The 26,341-nt window shown below is 34.1% G+C and overlaps 2 protein-coding genes across 2 annotated transcripts; one reads left to right on the top strand and one right to left on the bottom strand.

Annotated features, from left to right (window-relative positions):
* Positions 1-4,972: 4,972 nt before the first annotated feature.
* Positions 4,973-6,683, bottom strand: LOC123562330 (uncharacterized). Its single transcript, XM_045354970.2, has 2 exons — positions 6,148-6,683; positions 4,973-5,522 (listed from the first exon to the last, which is right to left on the bottom strand). The coding sequence occupies exons 1-2, from the start codon at positions 6,681-6,683 to the stop codon at positions 5,051-5,053; spliced, it is 1,008 nt and encodes a 335-aa protein (XP_045210905.2). The 3' UTR covers positions 4,973-5,050.
* Positions 6,684-17,604: 10,921 nt separating this feature from the next.
* On the top strand, positions 17,605-23,777 carry LOC123562875 (D-erythrulose reductase-like). The gene is made up of 8 exons (XM_053527043.1): positions 17,605-17,962; positions 18,375-18,472; positions 19,622-19,776; positions 20,335-20,478; positions 20,803-20,828; positions 22,017-22,213; positions 22,474-22,591; positions 23,122-23,777. Exons 1-8 carry the CDS (start codon positions 17,908-17,910, stop codon positions 23,229-23,231), a joined length of 903 nt encoding a protein of 300 aa, XP_053383018.1. The 5' UTR covers positions 17,605-17,907; the 3' UTR covers positions 23,232-23,777.
* The last annotated feature ends 2,564 nt before the right edge of the window (positions 23,778-26,341 follow it).

Raw genomic sequence — 26,341 nt, 5'->3', positions numbered from 1 at the left:
GAATAGTGTCCAGCAAATAACATTTCTTATAGCCTTGTGTTTCTTCAAAAAATGCGTCATTATACCTCTGTAACCCGTCAAACGTCATTTGCAGGAAATAACTTCATTGCATCGATAAACAGCATACATGGAACATTATTAAGTGTAATTGTTTCGACTGCGACTTGACTCAGAAGTGACAGAAATTCGCTTTTTTGTACGTTATCTTGTGTGTTTGTTTGTTCGGGTTAAGCGTGTTTTTCAACATCAAATGTTTCAAGAACTTTTTCTAATACTTTGGAAACGGTTTCCTCCTCAAATTCCTCTTTGTTGGAAAAGGAATCAGACGACGTATCTGCCTAATTCATGACAGAGAGATATTGGCAAGATATTGTTCTTCTTTTGATTGTTTGGAGAGGCGAGATTTTCCTTTTCCGCTTGAAAATCCCCATCTGCAATAGATAAACAGCGTATGCAGAATTTATTATAGTGCTACTTGAGTATATAAAACATTTGTGTGATTCAAGAATTAATCGTTCACTAATTGTTTGCACACATGCTTCTCTTAATTGTAAAACAACAATTAAGACATGAGAATAAAAAGGTGAATGACAATCCAAGGAAGCATACCATATTTCTCATGAATAAAAATACTTATTTCGGGTAAGATATTTAACACTAACTATACGTCATAGCGCCACCACTACTGTATAGCTCCACCACTGATATGATAGCGCTAGCAAGTTCAACAAAATACAGGCATATTTCTTTTGAAGGAGATTTCATTTATTCTGATGTTTGCATTTATAAATATCATACATATTTAACTCATCTGCCGGCATCAGGATGTTCTTATAGTATGTTTATGCATCGAAATGAAGTTGGAATACGAACATATATCAAAATGTGCAAACGTCCGAATCAGGAGAATAACTCTTGACATCTCAACTTACATAATATTTTAACACAATGACAGTTAACTTGTAGTAAAGGTATTTTACATGGCACTACATTCTCTAACTTTCTAAATAAGCCCTATCAAATAAAATATAAAACAAAATATAATTTTTACTTGCCTATTTACAATATGAAACGGGTGATGCCGGTCAACTACAGAAATGCCGACAGCTCATGTTCTTATCGCCACGTTTTGGTGGTGGCGCTAGGATTTAGTAGCCACGTAAAGTATTGTAGATACAGTGCCAGCTGCTCATCCCAGTGACCGTGGGTCCAAAACTCACTGGAGCCACTGGAGTCACGACTGCACTTTCTTCCACTCCATTCACAATGAAGTTCAGATTAAACTAAAAAAAAACAGGACATGAAGGGAACCACATAATGGTCACAATATTTTAAATCTGCAGGGCAAACGAAAAAAGGCACGTTTAATACCATATACATTATACATGTAAAATACATCACTAAAAAATTCTAAGTAGCAAAGAATTAAAGTAATCCTTTATCAAAAAGTGAACAATTCTAAGCACAAGGATATATAAGAATTTGAGTGTGATGATCAGTGGCCTGTTTAAGCTTTAAAGCCCTGAACATTTTAAAAGCTTTAAAGCTCTGAGATTGTATTGTACAAGGACTGCATGCGTTTGTGTAGTATAAAGAAAAAAAGTTTTATGACAAATTAAAACATGTCCATGTATTTATAGCGAATACGTATTCTAGTTCGAACATTGTTGTTGTGTTTGGAATCATACTGCACAATTTAGTTCATAAGGTGACCTTTCTGTTTTTGATTGTAGAGGAAAAATCCCAGGCCAATCTTTCAGACATGGCGGATACCTGGGTGGGTAGAACCACCGACCTTCCGTAACAGTTTAAAGCCCAAGCAAGTTTTTTTCACTCATAATGGTGAGGGACAAGTACGAAACAAGCGGCATGAACCGCGAGGCAACTGAGGCCCCCTTTGGTAAACACATGAAGACATATTAGACAATAATGAACAATATTCGTCGATTTGAAGAAAAACTTTTCAGTCTCAATAAATATAATAATATTCATTTTGTTCTGTTCCGCACTATGTTCAAAATGTACAGAAAAGAAAATGTACCGTATTATTTTTTCAAGAGGTTGATTTCTGTTACAAAACATATTGTAAGAATTTCTTAGATGGTTTCTATAATATTTTGTTAAGCAAAAAATAATGCCGTAAGTTAACTCATTTCGCCATTTATGTTTAATAATTGTCTGCATTTGAACTGGTTTCCATCATGTTCCACCACATCATTAAGTAGTTCGTCAAGTAGTGTTGTCTGAATGCATTACCATGATATTTGATAAATATGAAAGATGTTCGTTATTTGTATGATTCTAAAAGTTGTGCATAAGTCAGCATATGTTCGATATTTGTATGGTCATGGAAGTGGCACTGAAGTTGGAAGATGTTCTTAATTTGCATGATTGGGAAGTTTTGCACAACTCGGAGCATGCTCGTTATTTATATGATTCTGGAAGTCGTGCATAAGTCGGAGATGCTCCTTATTCGTTGATTCTGAAAGTTGTGCACAAGTCGGAAGCTGTTCGTTATTCGTATGGTTCTGGAAGTTGTGCACAAGTCGGAATATGTTCGTTATTTGTATGGTTTTGGAAGTTGTGCACAAGTCGGAATATGTTCGTTATTTGTATGGTTTTGGAAGTTGTGCACAAGTCGGAATATGTTCGTTATTTGTATGGTTTTGGAAGTTTTGCACAAGTCGGAAGATGTTCGTTATTCCTATGATTCTGAAAGTTGTGCACAAGTCGGAATATGTTCGTTATTTGTATGGTTTTTGGAAGTTGTGCACAAGTCGGAAGATGTTTGTTATTTGTATGGTTTTGGAAGTTTTGCACAGGTCGGAAGATGTTCGTTATTTGTATGGTTTCGGAAGTTGTGCACAAGCCGGAATATATTCGTTATTTGTATGGTTTTGGAAGTTTTGCACAGGTCGGAAGATGTTCGTTATTTGTATGGTTTCGGAAGTTGTGCAAAAGTCGGAATATGTTCGTTATTTGTATGGTTTCGGAAGTTGTGCACAAGTCGGAAGATGTTCGTTATTTGTATGGTTTTGGAAGTTGTGCACAAGTCGGAAGATGTTCGTTATTTGTATGGTTTTTTCGTTATTTGTATGGTTTTGGAAGTTGTGCACAAGTCGGAATATGTTCGTTATTTGTATGGTTTTGGAAGTTTTGCACACGTCGGAAGATGTTCGTTATTCGTATGGTTTTGGAAGTTGTGCACAAGTCGGAATATGTTCGTTATTTTTATGATTCTGAAAGTTGTGCACAAGTCGGAATATGTTCGTTATTTGTATGGTTTTGGAAGTTGTGCTCAAGTCGGAATATGTTCGTTATTTGTATGGTTTTGGAAGTTTTGGACAAGTCGGAATATGTTCGTTATTCGTATGGTTCTGGAAGTTGTGCACAGGTCGGAAGGTGTTCGTTATTCGTTGATTTTGAAAGTTGTGCACAAGTCGGAAGATGTTCGTTATTCGTTGATTCTGAAAGTTGTTCACAGGTCGGAAGATGTTCGTTATTCGTATGGTTCTGAAAGTTGTGCATAAGTCGGAAGATGTTCGTTATTCGTTGATTCTGAAAGTTGTGCACAGGCCGGAAGATGTTCGTTATTCGTTGATTCTGAAAGTTGTGCACAAGTCGGAATATGTTCGTTATTCGTATGGTTCTGGAAGTTGTGCACAAGTCGGGATATGTTCGTTATTTGTATGGTTTTGGAAGTTGTGTACAAGTCGGAAAATGTTTGTTATTCGTTTGATTCTGGAAGATGTGCACACGTCGGAATATGTTCGTTATTCGTATGGTTCTTGAAGTTGTGTACAAGTCGGAAAATGTTCGTTACTTGTACGATTCTAGTAGTGGAGTACAAGTCGGAATATGTTTGTTACTTGTACGTTTCTGGCAGTCGTGTACAAGTCGGAATATGTTCGTGATTCATATGATGCTGGAAAGCGTGCACAAGTTGGAAGATGTTTGTTATTTGTATGATTCTGGAAATCGAGCAAATGTCTGAAGATGTTCGTTTTTCGTTGATTCTGAAAGTTGTGCACACGTCGAAAGATGTTCGTTATTCGTATGGTTCTGTAAGTTGTGCACAGGTCGGAATATGTTCGTTGTTTGTATGGTTCTGGAAGTTGTGTACAAGTAGGAAAATGTTCGTTATTTGTACGATTCTGGCAGTCGTGTACAAGTCGGAATATGTTAGTGATTCCTATGATGTTGGAAAGCGTGTACAAGTCGGAAGATGTTCTTTATTCATATGGTTCGGGACGTCCTGTACAAGTCGGAATATGTTCGTTATTAGTACGATTTTGGAAGACGTGCACAGGTCGGAAGATGTTCATTATTCTTGTGACTTGGGGACTTTACTAATATTACTATCTGTAGAATATTTGGCACCACTTGCACTGAATTCTATTGTTTTATAGATTTATAAAGAATTATGATGTAAGCATACAATGTGTCGTTACACCAGTCATTTCAAAAAAGTTTGACATAGTCAATCTAAAGAGTTAAGTGTAAGAAGAGCAATAATTTAACACTAACACAAAACAACCTAACAGTCTTAAGATTTGCCTCTCATGCGGTTTCTAGTTACTTTCTACTTCTAAAAATATCACACTATTCCGTCTTACAAGCATGTGATAAATCAATGAAACATGCGAGATCCATCAACTGTTTGTGTCCAACATGGTCCGTGATGATTTTAAACTAATACAAAAGAATTCATATCAAGTTTTACAAATATTTAAGAGAAAAAAACAATAACTACTAAAAGTAAAATCCTATGTATTGAGTGACATATCGTTCCATCTTACACGTTGGCACAAATGTGCACATTAATTTAATGTATTTTCAATGTTTACACGTAATATGAAAAACATTCTTTGCCTAACAAAGATATCTAGTTATCTAACTCAAATCGACATAGAATATGGAAAGGTAAACAAAATACAAAAAACTGTATTTACTTATAATGTGGCTACCGCTTTTTTATTATAAATATTAAATATATTCTTCTTGTTAAATCCTATTTTCGAGATTTTGTGTTGCCATATTTATCAAATGTTTACATATTACACAACTCTTCAGCATGGGTGGAACAGTCCATGATAGACGCTTTGCTGTTCATCTGGTTGGTGTCTTGCCTCATGTCCCTCTTTCTTCCACTGGTTGTCCTACGCCTTATTATCATATAGATTCCCAGGTTCAAACATCCGCCAAAGTTACTGAAAATTGTTGCAACATGCATCAACGGTTGTGGAACACGTGGTTCGACCAACTGCCATACGCTGAAAACTACAACCGCCCACCACTGAATGAAAAATGCGCTAACAAACATTGACATGTTTCTTGCAGCGCAATGTGATTTTTCTTCCATATTGGCATTCTTTAACGCTCGTGACATACGAGACGTATGCAGTTTGATCTTTCTCCATGTGAGTACGTACAGGACGGTGTTAGTCGTGAATATGATTACAAGAGGAACCGTTGTCATTGATATGTAAGATATACCGCCCTTGATTGCATCAAAGTGACAACTGAAATGAAAAGATAGTTTGCCTGCCTGTTTCAATTGTATTTTCATGAAAATGAAACTGTATACTTTTAGTCAATGCACCTTCATATATATATATATATATATATATATATATATATATATATATAGAGAGATATATATATATATATATATATATATATATATATATATATATAGAGAGAGAGAGAGAGAGAGAGAGAGAGAGAGAGAGAGAGAGGAGTTCGATCAGTAACATGTTGTGTGCCGTAGTCATCCGAATTAACCAGTATATTGCATAATTATATATATATAATAAAAAGAATATACAAAAATCTATATATTATAGAGTAAATAAAACACAAAGTTTGGTCGAGTTCTTACAACATTAGCGAATCAACCCTTTCACAGATGACTAAACACTTACAGGCAATAGCCGCATCTTCTAATAAGGCAGTTTATATCATGTGGTAATTGTGTCTCCTGGAAAACGTTGATACTTTTGATTAAACCTTTATCGTAGAAGTAGCTCTTTTTGATAGAAATATCTGACGGTTTATTTCGATCGTAACAATATGTCTAAAACTGTTTGAAAAGATCAAGAAGTTATGATCGTTTCATATAAGAATACTTGTCATAACAAAACTTACAAGACTCCGTTTGGTCCCAGCTGCCCGCTAACTGCAGCAGCCATGCCGCCGACAAACGGCAAGCCAAACGTCCACGCTAGTACCCTCCAGTCGTATTTGCCGAAGTCGACGTTTTTGTTAAAATACATCACGATAAAAGCATTTATGGCAGCAATATTCACCATCAAGTTCTGGGCAGTTATAAATTCAGTTAGAGCAACACCGTAAAATTCACATAGCTCTTTTGGATGAATATGGTCCTTAGCAACGACGTATTGTAAATGGTCGGCACTGTGAAACACGTTAAAGCCACCATCACAAATTGATAGATAGACAATAAATCGTTCACTCTTAGTCCAACTAAAAAAAGTGTTGTGATTTTTATGCCGAAATGATAATATTAGGACAGCAACTACACACAAAAGGCTTCCGAAAATGCAGAAGAGCGCGGGAACATGGACATAATAAAACGTGCCATTAGCTAAACCATACACGGGTAGGTCGTATCCCGTTTTAAGATTTCGAATCGTACCATTTTCACTTGTAATATTATCCATTGATGTTCTTACTAGGAACTGATTTTTTTTTTATGAATAAACACTTTTATAATCTGTTATTGACCGAGGAGATAAATAAGATTGACAGCCCGTGGGGACGAACACGTTTATCGAAATAATTGATAAATAAATAAAAAAACGTTACCCTTGACAGAACTTACCGATTCATTAAAAGATTAAAGCTATTGCGATTGGAATGACAAATGTTGCTGTTTGTAAAACAATTAACTCAATTCAACAACAATTTATCAGAAACCATTTTATCTGGCAAATGGAAAAATGATTTAAATTGAATGTGATGTTTCGATACTTAGAGAATTGCTTGAACAACTATGTTTCTTTTCATGTTGCTTGTGTAAGGCATTTCCGTTTTAGTGCTGACACATATCAAAATATACTTCATGTGTTAAAAGGCATATCTCCTTTTCTCATTGTAAATTTACGTTTTAGAGAAGTAATTGTGATGATGATAAAGATGATGATGATAATTAATTATATATATCCTGTGATAGAAAAATATTAACTAATTAATGTCCTTAACCTGAAAATGTGTAAAAATAATTATTTCCCCTATTTTCCATAAAAAATCATCTCATCATTATCGGGGGCATATTGTTTCTGCCTTCGCTGTCTGTCTGTCCTTCCGTCCGTCCGCCCGCCCGCATTAAGCTTGTCCGGCTTTTACAGGTCAAACATCCGGCTGGATTTCGACGAAACTTCACAGGAGTGATCAGTACCAGCTCTAATTGTGCATGTCACTGGCACGTTCCGCTTCGCTGCACAAAATGGCCAACAGAGCTAAAAATAGAAAAAATCCTGCCCGGCTTTCACAGGTCAAACAGCTAGGCAAATTTCGACTAAACGTCACAGGAGTGATCAGTACCAAGCCTGGTTGTGCATATCGCCGACACGTTCCGCTTCTCGCTGCACAAAATGGCCACCAGAACAAAAGGTATACATAGGGGGAAGACATGTTTTTGTGACAAAACACCTTTTAATTATCATTAGTTTTCGTCCAGCTACAAGTCAGACACACACTATTCACTTCATTTTGACACGAAGCGGAAACAAAGATTTTTTAAATGAGATGATAGATTTTTTAGGACTAACATACATAACAAATTTGTGTGATCATAATGAAGTTACATCACATTTCATTGACACCTGTTTACCTGTTGCGACACACTATATTAGTTACAACAGTGAAAATAACACATTTATCTTATGAGATCCAACACAAATTTTAAAACTGTACTGATTTACTTACATTGAAATGCACGTCTCATCACTGGTTAAAAGGATGTGAAAATGGAGTTAACAAATTTAATTAACGACTTGCTTTCAGTTCTGTTAATATTGATTCTTTCTCTGATGATTTTGACAAGTGGAAAGCAAGGGAAACAGTGCAAATATGAAGTTATTACTACGCATTCATTCGTAAATCTCAACTATTCATTGGGTAGAGACTTTTTTTTTATTATTATTATACCAGATTTATATAGCGCCCTTTTCATGATCAATTTCACGTTCAAAGGCGCTTTACATAGTTCAAATGCAGCCACACAGGGCGCATAATTCATCCTCTACTAGTACAGACACAGAGCGATCTGACCAGATGGACAGAGTGAGACAACGCCCCCACGACAGAGAGATCAGAAATCAGATACAGGCTTGTCCGGCTAATTTAGCCTAGCTCGTTGCGAATAGACAGCCTGGTTCTTTAACGTGCCCAGTGTATAGCACTGATGCACGCAAGGATTGCCTGGGTTCCTGACTAGTACACCTCTAGTTGGGTGGGAAACTCTGAAAATTCCCGAGTAGCTGCCGGGGATCGAACCCCCGACCTCAGGATTGGAAGGCCAGTGTGCAAACCACTGAGCTATCCGTCCACCTCTTCACGTTTGCGTTCTATGATGATAATACAGGGTGTGAAATAGACTTGACGAAGGTGTACAACAATTTCAGTAGAAACATCACCGTCCAAAGTAAAGAGATTCTCTTATGGACATCCACCTCCGATAGCCTTATTAAGAATAAAAACAAAGAACACAATATATATTTTTGGTACAAGCCGTTGGGAACCGAACGACAGACCGTCTATTATAACATGCCACAAATATCATTATATATTCAATTATGCAATGTGTACATTTCAATTTAAACATTCAATCTATATATGATTATAATATTATATTATAATATAATCAGGCATACACATGAAAGAATATACATAAAAAGTTCTGAGGTCCTATAGATATGATATACCTCATAAATTTCTTCGAATATACGAGTGAAACTTGAAAGTAATAACTTCCAGTCCTTTGCTTTTTATCTTTTCTTATATTGTACAGTTTATAAATAAACACTGTAGATCATTATTTATAAAAGTAAAAATTGAAAATCTTGCAAATCTGCTTTCATTGACCCTTTTTGAACAATACTGCAAACACCTGTATTATGCGTGAACCATTTAACCCTATGATTTTTAAGTATATGGTTTAACGATCTGAGAACTCTATACACGACACATAACTCCCTCCATGTTGAGGATTTAACACATTCATCCGGTGACCAAATTCCATGAGATACTCCATTTATGGTCACAGCTTCGTAACCGGCAAACGCCGAGCCAGATATGTCACTGTACACTTAGTCTAGAACATTGCCCTGAAGAATTGAGATACTTTACATTAAGCGAACTTAAGTTATTTTTTCCAAAATGACAATTGATATAAACTGTCTGCGGACAATTTGATATAAGAGTTCCAAGTTTGAGCTTTAAGTATATCTATACTTAGATACCGAGTCATAATTTGGGAAACTGGTCCGATGACAATATTCGTAGAGATTATCTTGCCTACAAAGCTAGCTACATTCTTGAAAGGAACCCTAGGTTTGGACTTTATTTCTAACGATGTAAGTATTGTTTTATCAATCCTATACTGTGGAATACGTATGGTGTATTCAACCTTATTCAAAATTGCACCCAGCCATTCTAATATCTTAACCGGCTCCCACAAAGATTTGTCAGCTTTCGGTATACTAGTAAGTCCCAGATCAAGTAAATCTTGCTTAACTTCACAAGCTAATTGTTCAGTGTTTAAATTTGAATATGCCGTTCCAAAACCATCATCTAAAAACATAATCACCTTTTTTCCTTCACCTCGCCATTTTGCAATTAAAGGACGAATGAATTTTGTGTACAGATAAGGGGCTACGCCTAATCCAAATGGGAAAACTAAAAATGTATAATAACAAAGACAACCATCTTCGTCAACAAAGGAAAAGTCTAAATACTCTGTATCTTTATGAAAAATGTCCAAAAATGATATGCCGAATGTATATCAAATTTTATCATCCAGTTACTTTTTTCTAGATACATAAGTGCTAATCTAAGGTCTTCATACATTACAGACTGCTTCCAGACATGTTTATTTACCATTCTTATGTTTAAGATCAAACGTTTCTTGCCATTACTTTGAACAGATACTGACAGAGGACTGACAACAACAGGTACTTGTGAACATTTTACAATTAAACCTCTATCTAACAAATATTTTACAGCGTCAATAACAAAACTACTTTCTTTTAAAGCAGACCTGTTATTTTTCATTACTGATTTTTCAGGTAAAGAAGAAAATGGAATTTTGTATCTATACATGATTGTATCTAAGATAAACTGACTAACACCAATTTTCTTCCAGAATTCTATATGATGTCTCAGTCTATCCTTTATAATTATTTCCTTTTGACCTTGCTCATAAACAAAGAAGTTATCAGTAAAACGTTCCTGATCAAATTTGACAGTTCTAAAAATAGAATACTCGTCTTTTATAAAGTCCATATCTGGGTTTTCCACTTTTCGGTAGTCTCATTTCTTAATGGGTAGTTCAGGTTGTTGGCTTCTGGTATAGGGACAAAAAGTTCGTATGTGTTTAAATTCTCCACAGGCAAAACAGGGTCCAAGTGGAAATGGTCCTCGTTGGACTGCAGGAAAGGCTGAGTAGCTTCGAAAGGAACTATTTTTTTTCCTCCAAACTGCTGTAATGAACTGTTTGTAGCTGGAAATTACGGGCTGAACAAATGACCAGCACCAATGCTATCAGAAAAGCAAAAAGCAGCAGACAGACTTTGGCTTAGACTTCTGGGTGTTTTTCTTCTTTCTGACAGCTCGTGACTCAGCTCTGTTGATACGTGACTCTTCATCGGAGTCACTTGCGAGTGGATTCGTTTCATATTGCCTGACCGTCTCCCATCCCCCTTCTTTGCTGTCAGCCATACGGATGTGTTTATCCCTGATACGCAATTTATCGTGCGTTTCTGAGTGCAATCCAAGAACATAGTCCATTTTTCCATTTTTGATGGCCCATTCTTGTTGTTTCAAGGAATCGTCTCTTTCTGAATTGAATTTGTATTGTTGCCTATTTCCCTTTCACTTTATATATTTTTTTTGACTTCCGAAACTGTCAAGGAATTACCACGAACCTCTTGTTGTAAAGAATTAAACTCACGTTTTGGTCTTCGTAACTCCTCTGAAATTTCTTTTAAATTATCGTTTATACCCGAAGGAACCGGTTCTGCACAATTTTTTTGGGAGTTTCTTCTCTGGAGTTGAGGGGCTGTCCTAAACAGTATTACGAATTAACAAATGGTCTGCTACAGGACACATTTCCAAATGTACGGACACTATCTAACGTTTCCATAAAATTTCTATGGGCTAATGACGACATGAAAAACAGTTTATAACGTTACGGGTACATATGAATTTAATTTACTATCAATTTCTGAAAGTGACATGGATGATATAACGATGTGGAATGGCATAACCATAGACAACTGTGAAATGTACATTAAAACTGTTGAATTTGGCAGGAATGCTAAATCGAAGATCTCAAATTGCCAAGTACTAATGTATACTAGTACTACAAATCGTTTGCTCTTGGTAAACTGGCAAGCCATACCCACTTTTCAACACAACACTTTCACTCGCAGTGTTTGAAGAAATATTCATTTCTTTCTTCCATTTGATCTTTGTTTTATTGTACAACACAAAAACGTTAAACTATTAACAAGGTATCCATGTTATAGCTTGTACTTTCCAAGACTTTGTGGCTTCAGTTCTATGTCCAAAGATTGTCTTTTCTGCCGAGCACGCAATTCGACGATCAGTTTAAAATTTATACCAATGTAAGTATTAGTATTATATGTTATAATTACCCTTTATTTACTCTTCAAATCATTTTAAAGGGATATTTTTGAAGTTCAGAAGTTCTTGCTCCGGGAATTTAAAACTAATTATCATTTTAAGTATAGTTTTCAGCAAATTGAATTCATGACTGTCTCCTCCAATGTCAGTTAACTGCACTCAATGGAATTTTGATTCTGAGAGACTGGCCTCGTTAATTTTTTTATTGATAAGAAAACATAGTTCATCATATACAGATAATTTTGTTGGATAAACTATTGAAGTTTCAGATATACTTCATAATATTTGTTTGAAAGAAGCAATTTAGTTCTAAGCGGATTGATACAATCAAACTAATTGCTCTCCGAGTTGGTTTACTTCCGGGCATATTCACTCACAGCTCAGAATTCGCTTCATATGTCTTAAAGCAAAATTTGATTATCAATTTTCGAATCATAGGGATCAGTAATAAGATTTATATTGCTTTTACCTACATCAAAAGCTTTAACTTTCCTCGTATAAAAATGAATTATTTATCTCTAATTAATCCGAAATATTGTATTTTGATATGACATTAAGACTAATGAAAATGTATGTTTTGTTATCTCAAATAAAACGTATATTGATTGTTACGACCCATGTCCAGAAATGAGACCGTGTTTTGAAGAGTATTGTCCCTTGATTATTAAACCAAATTGTTTAGATTTGATTGTTTCCCTTTATACCATCATATTACTTCTCGTTTTTTTTTGTAAATCTCTCTTATCTTGATGACTTTACACTGGTTTTGTTTTGTTAAACTTTGTAACAACATGGAATGAAAGTTTGTTCACAAGCGGAGTGTATACCTTGTCGGAGGCTATTTGCAGTATACATAATATTGTAATTTCTTCAAATTGGTGATTTTGAATAACATAACATAACATAACATAACAGAACAGAACATATATCTGAATGATAATCGGGTTTTGGTTTCAAAATTGAGAGTCGAGAAGCATGTTGTTTCCATTACTCAGCGTTAACTTTTAAATATATATCTAATCTTTTGACTGTATCTTTCAAGGGCCAAAAATATAAGTGAATCATAATTCTGAAGTTAATAAATTAAAAAATATTTTTTTTAAATTTCTATTCAAACATGTTATTTAATATAACAATTGTTTTTATTTAGTCTGACAAAGTTATAACATTAAACACGGAATTAGATCAACACACATGTCTCTGATATACATAACATTATAATTTCTTCAAATAGGTGATTTGGAATGACAATCGGGTATTTGTTTCAAAATTGAGAGTCGGGAATCATGTTATTCCCATTACTCAAAGTAACTTTTAACTTTGTATTTCATTTTTTGATTATATGTTTTGATGCAAAAATATATGTGTATTTCGAGTCTCCTTGAAAAAGTGTCTTCTCGATTTTAAAAGTTCGGTGTAGAAATCGAAATATACTTTTTATATATTATGGATCCGTGGCCTATAAATGCATTTTACTTTACAACAATGTAAAATTGGATTTTGAACGGTAATACAAATTATCAAAATTTATAACTTAATATTTTAACTTAAAAGTTGTTTTAGTGGCTGTAGCTGAAAGAACCGTAATATTTGTCCCTAGACGCGGGGCATGTCAAACAAACAAACATTTAATCCAATTAGTTACCACAATATACAGAAATATGTCAGCTTTCGGTTAACTGAATTTGACTTTAATCATGTATGACAGGTCATAGTGATGCTTGATTGGGGTTATGTTTTGTTTTAATGCAATAAATAATTTTAATAGTGAAATGAGCCAAACTGTATATGTGTCTCTATATTCTATGATTGTTCCTTCTCTTGAGAAGGAACACTTAGAATTGGTAAGTCACATTTGACTGAGCAACTGTCCTCGCAAACTGTTGTCATTACAAGCTGGCCAATCAAACTCAAGCTGACCTTAGAAATAATCTCTGACGTTAAAATTATTCTTTCCTAATATAGGCGACTCTCTGGATGAACGCACCCCGCGGTTTTCACATTACTAAACCCGAGGATGGAAAAGTGGCATTGCTGGAACATGTCAAACTTCCTATTTGTCACAATGCCCGGAGATTTAGGACAGATACTACTAAATTATAGCCATGATTACTTGCTCAATGACCACTTGGTTTGTTGTGTGCGAGAACCTAGACATTAGAATGTCAAATAGAAAAAATTAAGCGAAGATATGTCAATAAGATAGAATGGTCTTGTCCTTGTGTCCAATCCTGAAGTTCCACACACTGATGACCAATATTTAAAACAGACATTGCAATCAGAATTTTACAAGATGATCAATATATATTTATACAGATGTGTCCTAGAAGGAATTTTTGCTATGCTTTGACTTGGATATGGTGCCTGCTTTTTAATTTTGTCTTTTGACAGTTCCTGTGATACGCAGGCTCCATAACCTCAGATCCCCTTCCTAATTTCCAGTTTGTTTAGTTCTGCCCATTGTTTTCTCGTTTGGGGCAAACCCTTTACTTTATCTGGGGACCAAACGCCGCTCTTCATGGAATTACACGCCTCAACACGTGTATCATCGAAGGTTCCATGTTCACCGCCGTTTGAATACATCTGCGGATGTCTCTAAATTGCTTTTTGTACCTTTAGCATGTGTAAATGTTGAGTACTGCTCAACCCGGGGCTAGAGGGCGTGGACGGTAGCATGCATTTCCACTACCGTCCATGAACAGGCTCAATCAACCCGAACCTGCAACATTTTCGTTTTTGTCGTGTTGAGCGACCTGAGAAGTTTCCACTTTTCTCTATTTTTGTATATAAACTATTCAGCACCGGCAAATTATTTTCAATGTTTGTGAATTATCACACAAGAATCGTAGAATTTATGTTCCTTCTAAATTCAGGATTGTTATTACCTGAAATGTCGTTGTTTTGCCCGTGTGGAGGAGTATAATTTTATAAGTTGATTTTGTTTGTTACGCATACGCTTTTGGGGCGGCCTTAATATTTAAATGGTAGATATTGGGTCAGTGAGTCTACTGATTGTTTGAAGCAATCATAGTTAGAATTAGACATTTTGCACCTGTTACTAAGAGACTGTCTCACAGATCATGTTGCCTCCACGTGCCACTTAACTGATCGACTTAGACGCCACATTTTATAACGCGGAACTGTATGTGTGGAACCAGTATCAGTTTATACAACTGACTAATGCACCTATAAAAGAAAACACCGTTTTATGGTGCAAAAGTAGCATGGAACGCATGTTGTAAAATCAATCAATTTTGGTAAGTAGAAAATAGAATCAAACATCGATAATTATCTAAAATGTAAGTTATCATTTACTTAAATTTGTATATTTGCTATTTTCCTATACACCAATGGCGTAAATTTGAATACTCGTTTAATGTATGGTTATCAAATTACAAACATGTTTGTCTAGCTTATTTTTTATAATTTTCATCCGTTATTTTTAACAAAAAGACAATAAATGCGTTTGTATTGTTTCACTGATAAAAAATTATGCCGTTTGTTTCGTTGTGAAGTTATCATTGTCATGGGAAATGGCCATTGTGTGCATTTTTTCTCAATATTATGCAAGTCTATAACATGTTATAAGTTAATGAAGCTGTATACATACAAGACAGTTATTTCAAATCCTCTATACTGTGGGAAAATGCGGGGTGGACCGAGTTTATGACTCTAGTTTCTTCCTCTGATGGTCCATTTAAAGAGTCACAAGCTACCGCTATTACAAATCGGCGTAATCGAGGTACTTCAGTCTTGTCTCTGGCACAATAATGATTTCATGGCGAAAAGAAAAATATTTCTGACTGGCAAATTTGCTTTCTGCTTGGTTTTATGTAATACACGATATACAATGTCATGAGCGTTTCGCAATACATGAAGAAAGTCACCCATTGAACTTTATTGTTGGTACGTTTCATTCAACTTTATGTACAGGTACTGGAGAGCAGTTAATTGGGAGCAATATGTCTTGTTCTTTTATTAATGGACAACATTTGAAAAATAAACATGTCGGGGAGAGTTATTTTCACGAAGGACGCCATGACGTTTCAAAGACAAATAACGATGTTTAGTTCTGGTGTTGCTTCATCATTTGCAGCGTAATGTTGTGTTTTTTTCTCTCCATAGAATAACATATTTTTTTGAATCGAGAAATATACTTTGAGGAACAAAGAGGATTTATCAAGGCAAACAAGTGATCTGAAACATCCTGAATTTTAGCTTGAAAACATTTTATAGCGTCGGATCTCCATATATTAAAAAATAAATATATGCACCTGTCCATTCAATTTACTCAACTCTACCTTTTAAAATAAAAAAAGTGGAAACCACTAAAAGCCTTTAGTCGTACATTCGCACTTTACAGAAATGTTTTGCCCGCGTTTAGTATTTTGTGGTTTGTCCGCAACAATGAGCTATTCAACTGTCCAAATAGTGAACACTAATCAATGAAGATGTTTTTATCTCTTAATATTGAATGTATATCTCTTTTTGAAAGCTGAATATCAAGATCAAAAGAAATTATCTATTCATTTTTCGTTCAATCAGGAGGCATGTAAAAACACGATGATTTGAATATTTATACCTAATTTTTGTTGGAAGCACAAATTGATAGGTTGAACATTTTGGATTTAGGCGGCGATATTGTTAAGAACGACAAAGATATATGCCATTTGGAAGGGGCTCTATCTAGTTATTGAAATTTATTGTTTCCGCATGGACTTCTTTTTTTTTTTTTGGCTAATGGGGAGTCCATTTTTACAACTTTCTGACGATTTGAAAGCCAGGTTGAAATACCCTGGCTTTAGCACGACATGTCAGCTTTTTATCTACGAAAAAATATTTGATCTCGGAATACACACAAATCGCACAGGAATCCGTAACGGAGCAAGTGTTTTTGGAACTTCATCAAATCGTTCAAAAGGACGTTTTTGATGTTGTCTGAACCTGTCAGTGTATGCCTCTGATGTAAGATATTTCCGTACTGCTGCAGACTTAGACATTTCAGAAATAATTTCAAAATGAATTTCGTGTAATAAATGTTGATTCTACGGAAGCGTGAAAGGGTTATTATTCGTTACAGGTGCAGAAATGATATACACATTTCCTAAAATGGAATTATTAAGACGTAGTTCTCTTGCATTTTTTTTCTACCATTGTCAGTGGACTGAGTTCGGCTTGGCAATGGAAACCACATATCCCGCGAAACAGGCAGAAAGACCAAGGTCCATGTCGGCACGAGTATTTTTATTGCCAAGCCAGACTTTATCCACTTCCTTTGGGTGAAAAGTGGCGAATGAACTACCTTAATTTTTTTAATCATAATCGGCACATTCTGACTGTTTTTAAGAAGCATTTAAACAGAAAGTCATAACCACTGAGACGAATTTAGATTAATTTTGCACTTGTTTAGGTGCATTTGCGATGAAATTTGCTTGTGTTTGTTTTTTTCAAATCTTATTTAGGCTTTTACGTCCACCTCTTACAGTGTTGGTGAGGTACTAATATCAAATAAGATGGCATTATGATATAAAGTAAACATTTGAACTGTACATAACCTCTCTTCCTTTATGTAAAACCATGACCTGAAAATGATAATCTTGTCCTTGTCATACATAATGTGCCGTGAGATAGAGGAGAATAAGAATTCAAATACAATAAGCAAGGCCACAAATACACTGTAAAGGTTATCGTCGAAAATGAAGTAATTCGGTGTAATTGTGACTACTGTAATGCCAATCGCCTTTGCAAATTTTAGTGCTGTTTTTTTAACCAATTGCTATAAAATATTGTAAATAATGAGGACATTCGTCATTACAGTTGTACTACACTTAAAGCGATTTTAATTAAACACACATAATGTTATTCATCCATCGTTCAGTTGATTAAAAGGCATTCTATATTCTGACAAAGTAAATTCTGACCTTACTGATAAGAGTTAATTTAAAATTGTAACACATCGTTTTATCATTACTTGCTTTAGTTTTGTGAATTAAGAAACAATCTAAACTTTATATAAAAATGGAAGACAAAAGTTTTGAAGGAAAACGAGCACTTGTTACGGGTGCGGGTAAAGGTAGGTACACTGTCTGTTGTATATCATTTTGTGCCAGTAAAGTTAGGTACGTTGTCTGTGGTATATCATTTTGTGCACGCTGTCTGTTGTATATCATTTTGTGCCAGTAAAGTTAGGTACGCTGTCTGTTGTATATCATTTTGTGCCAGTAAAGTCAGGTAGGATGTCTGTTGTATATCATTTTTCTTTTACTTTTGAATACATTTTCTAGTGTAGATGTCTCATGAATAGTAGATAATGCGTTTTTAGATATTTAAGCTAGTTTAAAGAACCAAATATTGTAAAAATAAGGACAGTATATTTGTATTCTGACCTCCCATTCGGATATGTATTCCATGCAACAAAAACGAAAAACATACACAATTCTGTTGAAATTTTTACAATACGAAATACATGTATGTCATAATTCCAGGCATTGGTCGAGCTATAGCTGTAAAACTAGCAAGTCTGGGTGCCAAGGTCTTTGGCATTAGTAGGACACAGTCTGATCTCGATGATCTAGTGAAACAGGTAGTGTCATACTCGAACGATTATACAAAATGTATCAAAGTGTTTATCAAAATACTTACTCTTTTAATATAAGTAATATTTTAAAGAAGTCAATATATTCACTACATTATGACAGATGAATTCAACACTGTTAAATACAGTTTTTATTTTTAGTTATGTAATCGCGGTATCTGTGATACCAAACGTGAAAATATATTAGCCCATTCTCCCCAAAAACGCGCAGTTATGCAAATGGGTACTATGCTTGTTGAAAAATTGATTGGGTTAGTAGATTTTTCCGTTCGGTAACATGGCTCTGATAGTTTCATAGGAAAGGGTATAACATGTACTAATATGATATTTGTTTCTGGCGTAGGGCCAGTGGTATATCATAGTCTATAAAAATGCATTGACAATGAAAACAATCTAGAATTGATATGTTTGATACGAAAATAAACAGTTGGAATTCCTTCTTACGATCTGATAAAATGGTGTCTCTTTTACGCATTTAACACTACATGCAAAACATTGGTATCTGTTTTGGTATTTTTACAAGCTACTTTGTGTATATACATACTTTGGCTTAGTATCGTCCCAAATCTAATATTAATGTACCAGCACGCGTGCACTTAAAACTAAACATAACAGTTCATGCTGGCTTGTACTTAATTATCAATTTACTTTAAACGTTTCAAATCCGTTAAAGACACGAACAGTTAATCATCGCTCCTAATCCAAACAAAAGAAATACAATATAAATATTAATGAACGTCAGATTCATGGTGCATATCATGGTCACCATTAAAGTGTAAATATTAACATGAATATATATGTTACAATTTTGGCGGCACTTTCATAATAAGCGGATCCATTATTGACCTTGTTATGTACGAAGGCGACTTTGAAAATTGGAATTAACAGCAACATATCTTAATGTCGTCAAATTAGTGTATCAAGAAATTGTGTATTCTAATGGTGATCGGTAACATACACATGATACACGTGTAATTAAGTATAGCAATAATTAGAACAAGAATAATATCAGTTAGATGCATTTCAAAAACGCAAACTGTTCCGTTTATTTTAAGTATGCCAGTATAAACTCCAGCTGATTTGAAGGGTACTAAAACATATAAAACTTGAGAAAATATCGACTTAAAATACTTACAGGTTCCGTCAATTGAAACTCGCTTTGTTGACATATCTGACTGGGATAATACCAGAAAGGTTGTTGAAGAATTAGGACCAATAGATCTGTTGGTTAACAATGCTGGCATCACCAACTGGACAGGCTTTCTGGACGTCACCAAGGAAGAATTAGATAAGTTAGTTTGTTCTTCTTTTGTTTAATTATTATGTGAGTGATGCTGAATTGCTCAGTCAGTTTACGGAAGTTAAAATACAGAACATAACATCTACACTTTAGTAGATTTATATGAAAGTAAAATGTTTCATATCAATCAAACAAACTACAATATCTATATTTCAAGTATTTATTTTCTGTACGTAAAACAGTGAATTTATTCTCAAAGGCTAAGTCCTAAGTATTAAAATACACATGTTCATTGTTCATACATCTTCCAGCAAAGGATTACACAACATCGATATCATTTAGATTTTAAAAATGAAAAGAAGATAATCAGGAGTTGGACGTGTCTTGTTATACAATTGACCAAAATTGCAACTTGTCCCTAAAAAGAAAACAGAAATAAGATACGGGAATACATTTATATGTCAAACGTACGGTTGTTTCATAGTAATTGTTTTAGGCTTTTTTAACATTTGTTAGATATGTATGCATAATTCATAAGAAAGTCTGTCTGTAGTTTATGAAAATTTAAGATTTGTTTAATAAAGTACTTCTGATTTATTTTCCATTGCAGTCTGCATGATATCAATTTCCGAGCTGCTTTTAACATTACACAGGTAAGTCACGCGCTGTCAAAAATGACTAATTTCCAGCTAAACCTTACGCTTTGTCTCGTCTTACTTTCTACTGCGCAAAACCCAATATATCGAGATTTGTTGTACATAATTGAATTTTGACTCATTTAATGTGTTCGATCCCGCCCTTACCATATTATAAGTTATGCACGTACATGTATATTTATTGTTTGATATATTTTTTTCTGAAGAAGCCAATATATGCTAAAAATCTAAATATTATATACGGTTCGTAGTACTGTACAAAAAAGCAGTCTGCGTTTCTGCCGTGTTTCACCAGAGTCATGTATAATATGGCTTTATTCAATTCGTACAATAAATTTAGAAAGCAAAGCGTTCATTTTCAATCCTAATCATAACACAAAACTGTGTTATTGTGCAACAACATCATCGTTTGTACGTCACAGTTCTTACGTCATAGCGTCATACAAATGTACGTCTTTGCGGCGCGTTGTGACAGAAAATCACACCAAACGGGCAAATATTTGACGGTTATCATCAAGAATGTAGATAATACTCCTTGAAGATGTGCTAAAATCGAAATAATATATCTCAAACAGTGATTTGATATTAAATAAAATCATTTTTGTCGTTCATATGCGTATTCTTATATTACTCGGTCTGTGCCCTCGAGATATGATTCCTTCCTACATGAACTCCCAAACAATGCCTTTATTCAACGACAGGTCACGTTTAGAGATATATTAATAAATGCTAGCATATGGTTTATTAAAAGAGAAAATTTGAAACGACAGATACATTTTAAAGACGATTTTCCAATAGTAAAAGAAACATAATCAGATGAGTTCAGAGTTGATATGAAACCAAGTTATTATACATACTTAGTGAAGAGCAAAACAGACTATCAGGATCTTATGTTACTGCCTGTTTAAGACAGGATTTTATCAAACCCGAGGGGCAGCGTGAAATGGAAAACCGAGCGCCAGCAAGGTTTTTTATGTACGCTGTCCCGAGGGTTGGGTAAACGCCTGCCTTACTCAGGCAATTATGTAAAGATAATTTTTCTTACTGCAATATTCTCAAAGATATTATATATTAAAAATCTCTCATTCACTATGACATCATAACACGATGTCAAATCATGACGTCCATATGCGCACGTATAGCTTATCTTAGGGAAAAGATAAGGTGATCTCCTACACAGATAACCTTGTCTTTCCCAGCGTGGTATGCAAGAAAATTTAAGTCAAGCGGATGTAACAAGAATCTCTTTTTCCCCTCAGTCCGCATTGATCATTATAAAACTGAGTAACTTTCATACCACAACTTGACAAATGGATAGATTTCAATGGGAAGAAGTATTGCGTACAATAGCCGTTACTCTATAGGCAAACACTTTACAATTACTCTCTTTTGAACTAAACTTTCCAAAAAACTAATAATGTCATGTTGAACAGTTATTATCAGTGTTAGAAAACATTAATTGCGATTATATATATTGAAAGAGTATTTAATAAACACAATAAATAAAATAACAACACATAAATATGTGGAATCGTTTATTCTTTTGATTGATATTGCACGTTTAAATACTTGTGATGGAAAACTTATATTTCTACACAGTGTAACTATAAAATAAGTGTTAGTTATAAATATTAAGCAATAGCGTCAAGAGAAGTTCTCTTTTATCAGATAGTTGCCAGGGGTATGGCCTCACGTGGAACTGGTGGAGCCATCGTTAATATTTCCAGTATTGCTGCCATGCGTGTCGTTCCAAACCACACATGCTACTGTACAGCCAAGGCTGCTCTAGACATGTTGGCAATGACACTAGCATACGAGCTTGGTCCTAAGAAGGTTTGTATGTATCCATATTTTATAAAAATAACTGAATGAAAGCAACAGGCATGATTAAATGCGATGCAGAATACTGCAGAGTTCAATCATTAATTTTCCTTTGTATATATTGTCATAGAATAGAAGTATAATAATTAATAATTGTAGAGATACCACGCGAGTTCGGTCTACTATACACTTCTAGAAGCGTTATACTCATGAAAAATATCAGACAGACTTGTAGATGGACAGTAAAATAAACATGTCCGAAAACAATTTAGATTCGAGTGAACAGTGTGGACCCAACAATTGTCTTGACAGAGCTTGGTAAACGAGGATGGAGCGATCCTGTAAAGAAAGCTAATGCAATTGCAAAAATTCCTATCGGACGATTGGCAGGTCGGTAAAAATAAACTTTATTAACAATTCATTTGTTTTATTAGTTTCAATATTGAACACGTTAACAAGATATCATCTTATGAATAAACTTATAAAGGTGGTAATAGAATTGTAAGGCTTCATGTCAATGAAGTCAAGTACCATTGGAGAGCGATGGTCTGGTGTTAAATATTTAGGTTGCACATGACCGAGGTCTTGGATGTGGACCGCAACGGGGACACGACTCCATGCCTCTTCGTATGGTGTTAAAACTTATTTTTCCAAGTCTTTTTCATATTATAAACACAGCTGAACAAAATGATAAAACGAAAGGTTCTGATGGGCATTTGTATTATGTTTTAACAAATACATCCAGGAAAGACACAAATGTAAGATTGTTTTTATCACCTGTTAGATGTTTTTTTTCTCTGCTGAAATATGGTGATGTTGTCAAATAATCAATACTCTGATTGAGTCACTGCAAAATTTGATGAATACTATTTGAATGAATTTATTGTGAAATTAATAATTTAAATATGTTATATTTGCAGAGGAGGAAGACGTGGTAAATGCCACAATATTCTTATTGAGTGATAAGTCCTCGATGATCAATGGTGCGATACTGCCAGTAGATGGTGGTATGATTGTAAGCTGCGTTTGATACCGATTATGTTGTATGTAATATGATTAATAAACAACACTATTTGCCATAACATTGGTAGCGTCACGAAATAAAGAAATATTATTGGGAGATTGACGTTACTTCTATCCTTATTCCTTGTATATTTCACTAAGTAAACTGTAGGATGTATGATTGGATTTTCAATTATTTATACTGGTATCAATCGACTTACGTGGAGACCGTCAGGGTACGCAATAACATATTTTGAAAAATATAAAATAGAGATGTTCAAACTTATTGTTTCTATAAAACATTGTCTCGTAGAACACGTCGCCCGTGTTGTATCAGAACTCTCTGCTTCTGGACTGCTCTCTGAAAATAAAACGCTTTCTACCTAGAAATTTCTTTTCGTTGTGGGCCCACTATGCAAATGCGTGGCTCTGTGGCTGTGTTTTTGGTGCTCTGTGCTTCCTAGAAATCTCCCTTACCTATTTTCTAGTGTTCCGAGAGAGTACGTTATAGCCTAGCCATTTATCACATTAAATATAATAACGCTACATTTAATGGTTAAACATCGTCTATTTATCTGTTAAAGTAACACCAGGCTGTATTAGGTTTGAATTTGCAAAACAAATGTGTACGTTTTTGTAATTGGATCAATACTCTACTGCAGATCAGTGATAGTAAGATAGGAAACTGCGTTATATAACATAATAGACATATCTTCACCAAAGATCTTGGATAAAATGTTCAGCAAGTGATACAATTATGTATATTTTCTTTATTATACCATGTTGTAAAACAGTAGGTCTATAAGACTGTTTGAACAATATATATATATAATAGAAAATATTAAAAGTTACTCCTGGACAAGTATATAATAAAGTAAAGTTGTCCGAAATAATAGTACACAGTCTACGAGCTAAAGAAAAAGGAATATTAGTTTTAGGTGCTTAGGATGACAAGACTTAAAATTTAAGAGTTGTTTAGAATCAGTAACTTTAAAACAAGTAATAAAAAAGAAAAACATCCAAAGGGTTTCCTCTATCTGTATTTCTGTCATAATCATCAGGGCAGACATATAAAAAAATGTGTAGTTGCTACGCAACGTCACATGTGTACACATGTGTATGCAACGTTATTTTATGACGTCATCAATATTTGTTTAGTTTTGGCTTAAATATATCAAAAAAGTAACGTTCCTTAGACAACCTAGCTGAAACATTATTATTATGAAACTTATAAAAAGGACAAATTAAATACTGTGGGTCCATTTTAGAGCATAGATCTAAATGTTCACTAACAGGCAATTGTCTTGTTGATGGGTCTCTTATTTGCTGATCATGAACTGTTCTTCTGTTTCTTAATTTATCACCTGTTTGACCAATATAAAACTCTTTGCATCCATTGCAAATCAAAACATACAGAACATTTTGAACAGTACAATCCATGTTTTCTTTTACATGAAAAATTTTATTATTTAATTTTAAAGTAGAACCTTCTACAATGTGTTTACATAACCCACAACGTGGTTCATTACATTTTTTAACTGAAGGTGGGGTGACATTTTCATTAAATTCTGATTTAACAAGAATACGTTTAAGGTTGGGTAATTGTCTTTTGCACTTGATTAATTTGGTATTATCTATTATTTTCTTCATGGTGGAATCAGAATTTAAAATTTCCATGTTATTTTTTATAATTCCAAATAATTCTCTATTTTTAGGATTAAATGTAGAAATATATGGCGTGATTTTTTCTTCTTTATTTTCCTTTACTGATAATAAAGTACTTTTAGGTATTTGCATAGCTTTTATGATTCCTGTTTTTATAACTTGTACTGGGTATTTATTTTTAATCAGATTAGAAGCTAATTCTATTAATCTTGTGTTAAGTATATTTTTGTCCGAAATAATAGTACACAGTCTACGAGCTAAAGAAAAAGGAATATTAGTTTTAGTGTGCTTAGGGTGACAAGACTTAAAATTTAAGAGTTGTTTAGAATCAGTAACTTTAAAGTAAATATCTGTGGAAATTACTGTCCCTTCTTTTATAACTAAAATATCCAGAAATGGCAGACTACCGGCACTCTGTTGCTTTTTAAAACTTATATCTTTATGAAGTGAAGTCAGCATTTTTTCAAAAAGTTCTAAATCTTCAAATGATAGTTTCCAAAATATAAAACAATCATCCAAGTATCTTTTCCACTGTTCCATGATATAATAAGCAAATTATTCATCCTTTACCTGTTTCGCTTTTTCATATAATTGTTCTTCCAAAAAACCAAGGACCAAAGTGGCATATGTAGGTGCAACTTTTGTGCCCATAGCTGTGCCTTTAGTTTGATTAAAAAACAAAGAATTAAAAGAAAAATTGTTATTACTTAAAACAATTTTCAAACCATCAAGAATAAAGTGTTTATTGAACCTCTCATGGAGTAAATGAGGGTGTTTATTCAACCAAAATGATATGGCTTCTAGACCTAATTCATGTGGAATGTTAGAATATTAACTAACAACATCGAATGAAACTAATATAGTGTCTTTTGGCATTGTTTCAGGTAAAAAATTAAGGAATTCTATATTATCCCTTAAATAACTTTGTACTTTATTTAGAAATGGTTTAAGTAAAATATCTAAAAAGCAGCTAAGGCGACTTGTTTCACAGTTAGGGCCAGCTACTATTGGACGAAATTTTAAATCTTGAGGATCTACCACCTCAATGTATTCAGAATTAATATTTTTACAAATGTTTTGAATTAAAGTGCTTTTGCGAATTTTTGGTAAACCATAAAATGTGCTAGATCTGCAGTCAAAATCTAATAGGAAATGAATTAGAAATATTTAAACACATTGTTTTGGTTGTTGTTATATATGTATCTAGTTTTTCATTGCGTCCACTTGGAGGCATAAAATTTGACTTATTTTTAACTAAAGAATTGTTTGTACATACTTCATTCTCAAAAATTCATTTAATCTAATTTTACGAAAAAATTCCTCCATGTCATTAATTAATTCAGCAGAATTATGTTTTTCAGATGTTGGGGTAATTTTTTCTAATCTTAAACTTAATGATGTTGAAAAAAGTGTCTTGTTGATGGGTCTTAAATTTACCCCTACATCTGAAAAACATAATTCTGCTGAAGACTG

This window comes from Mercenaria mercenaria, chromosome 2 (genome assembly GCF_021730395.1).
Source record: "Mercenaria mercenaria strain notata chromosome 2, MADL_Memer_1, whole genome shotgun sequence".
NCBI classification, from domain to species: domain Eukaryota; kingdom Metazoa; phylum Mollusca; class Bivalvia; order Venerida; family Veneridae; genus Mercenaria; species Mercenaria mercenaria.
The sequence above is the reverse complement of the archived record's forward strand: the minus strand, read 5'-3'. Positions and strand labels throughout refer to the sequence as shown.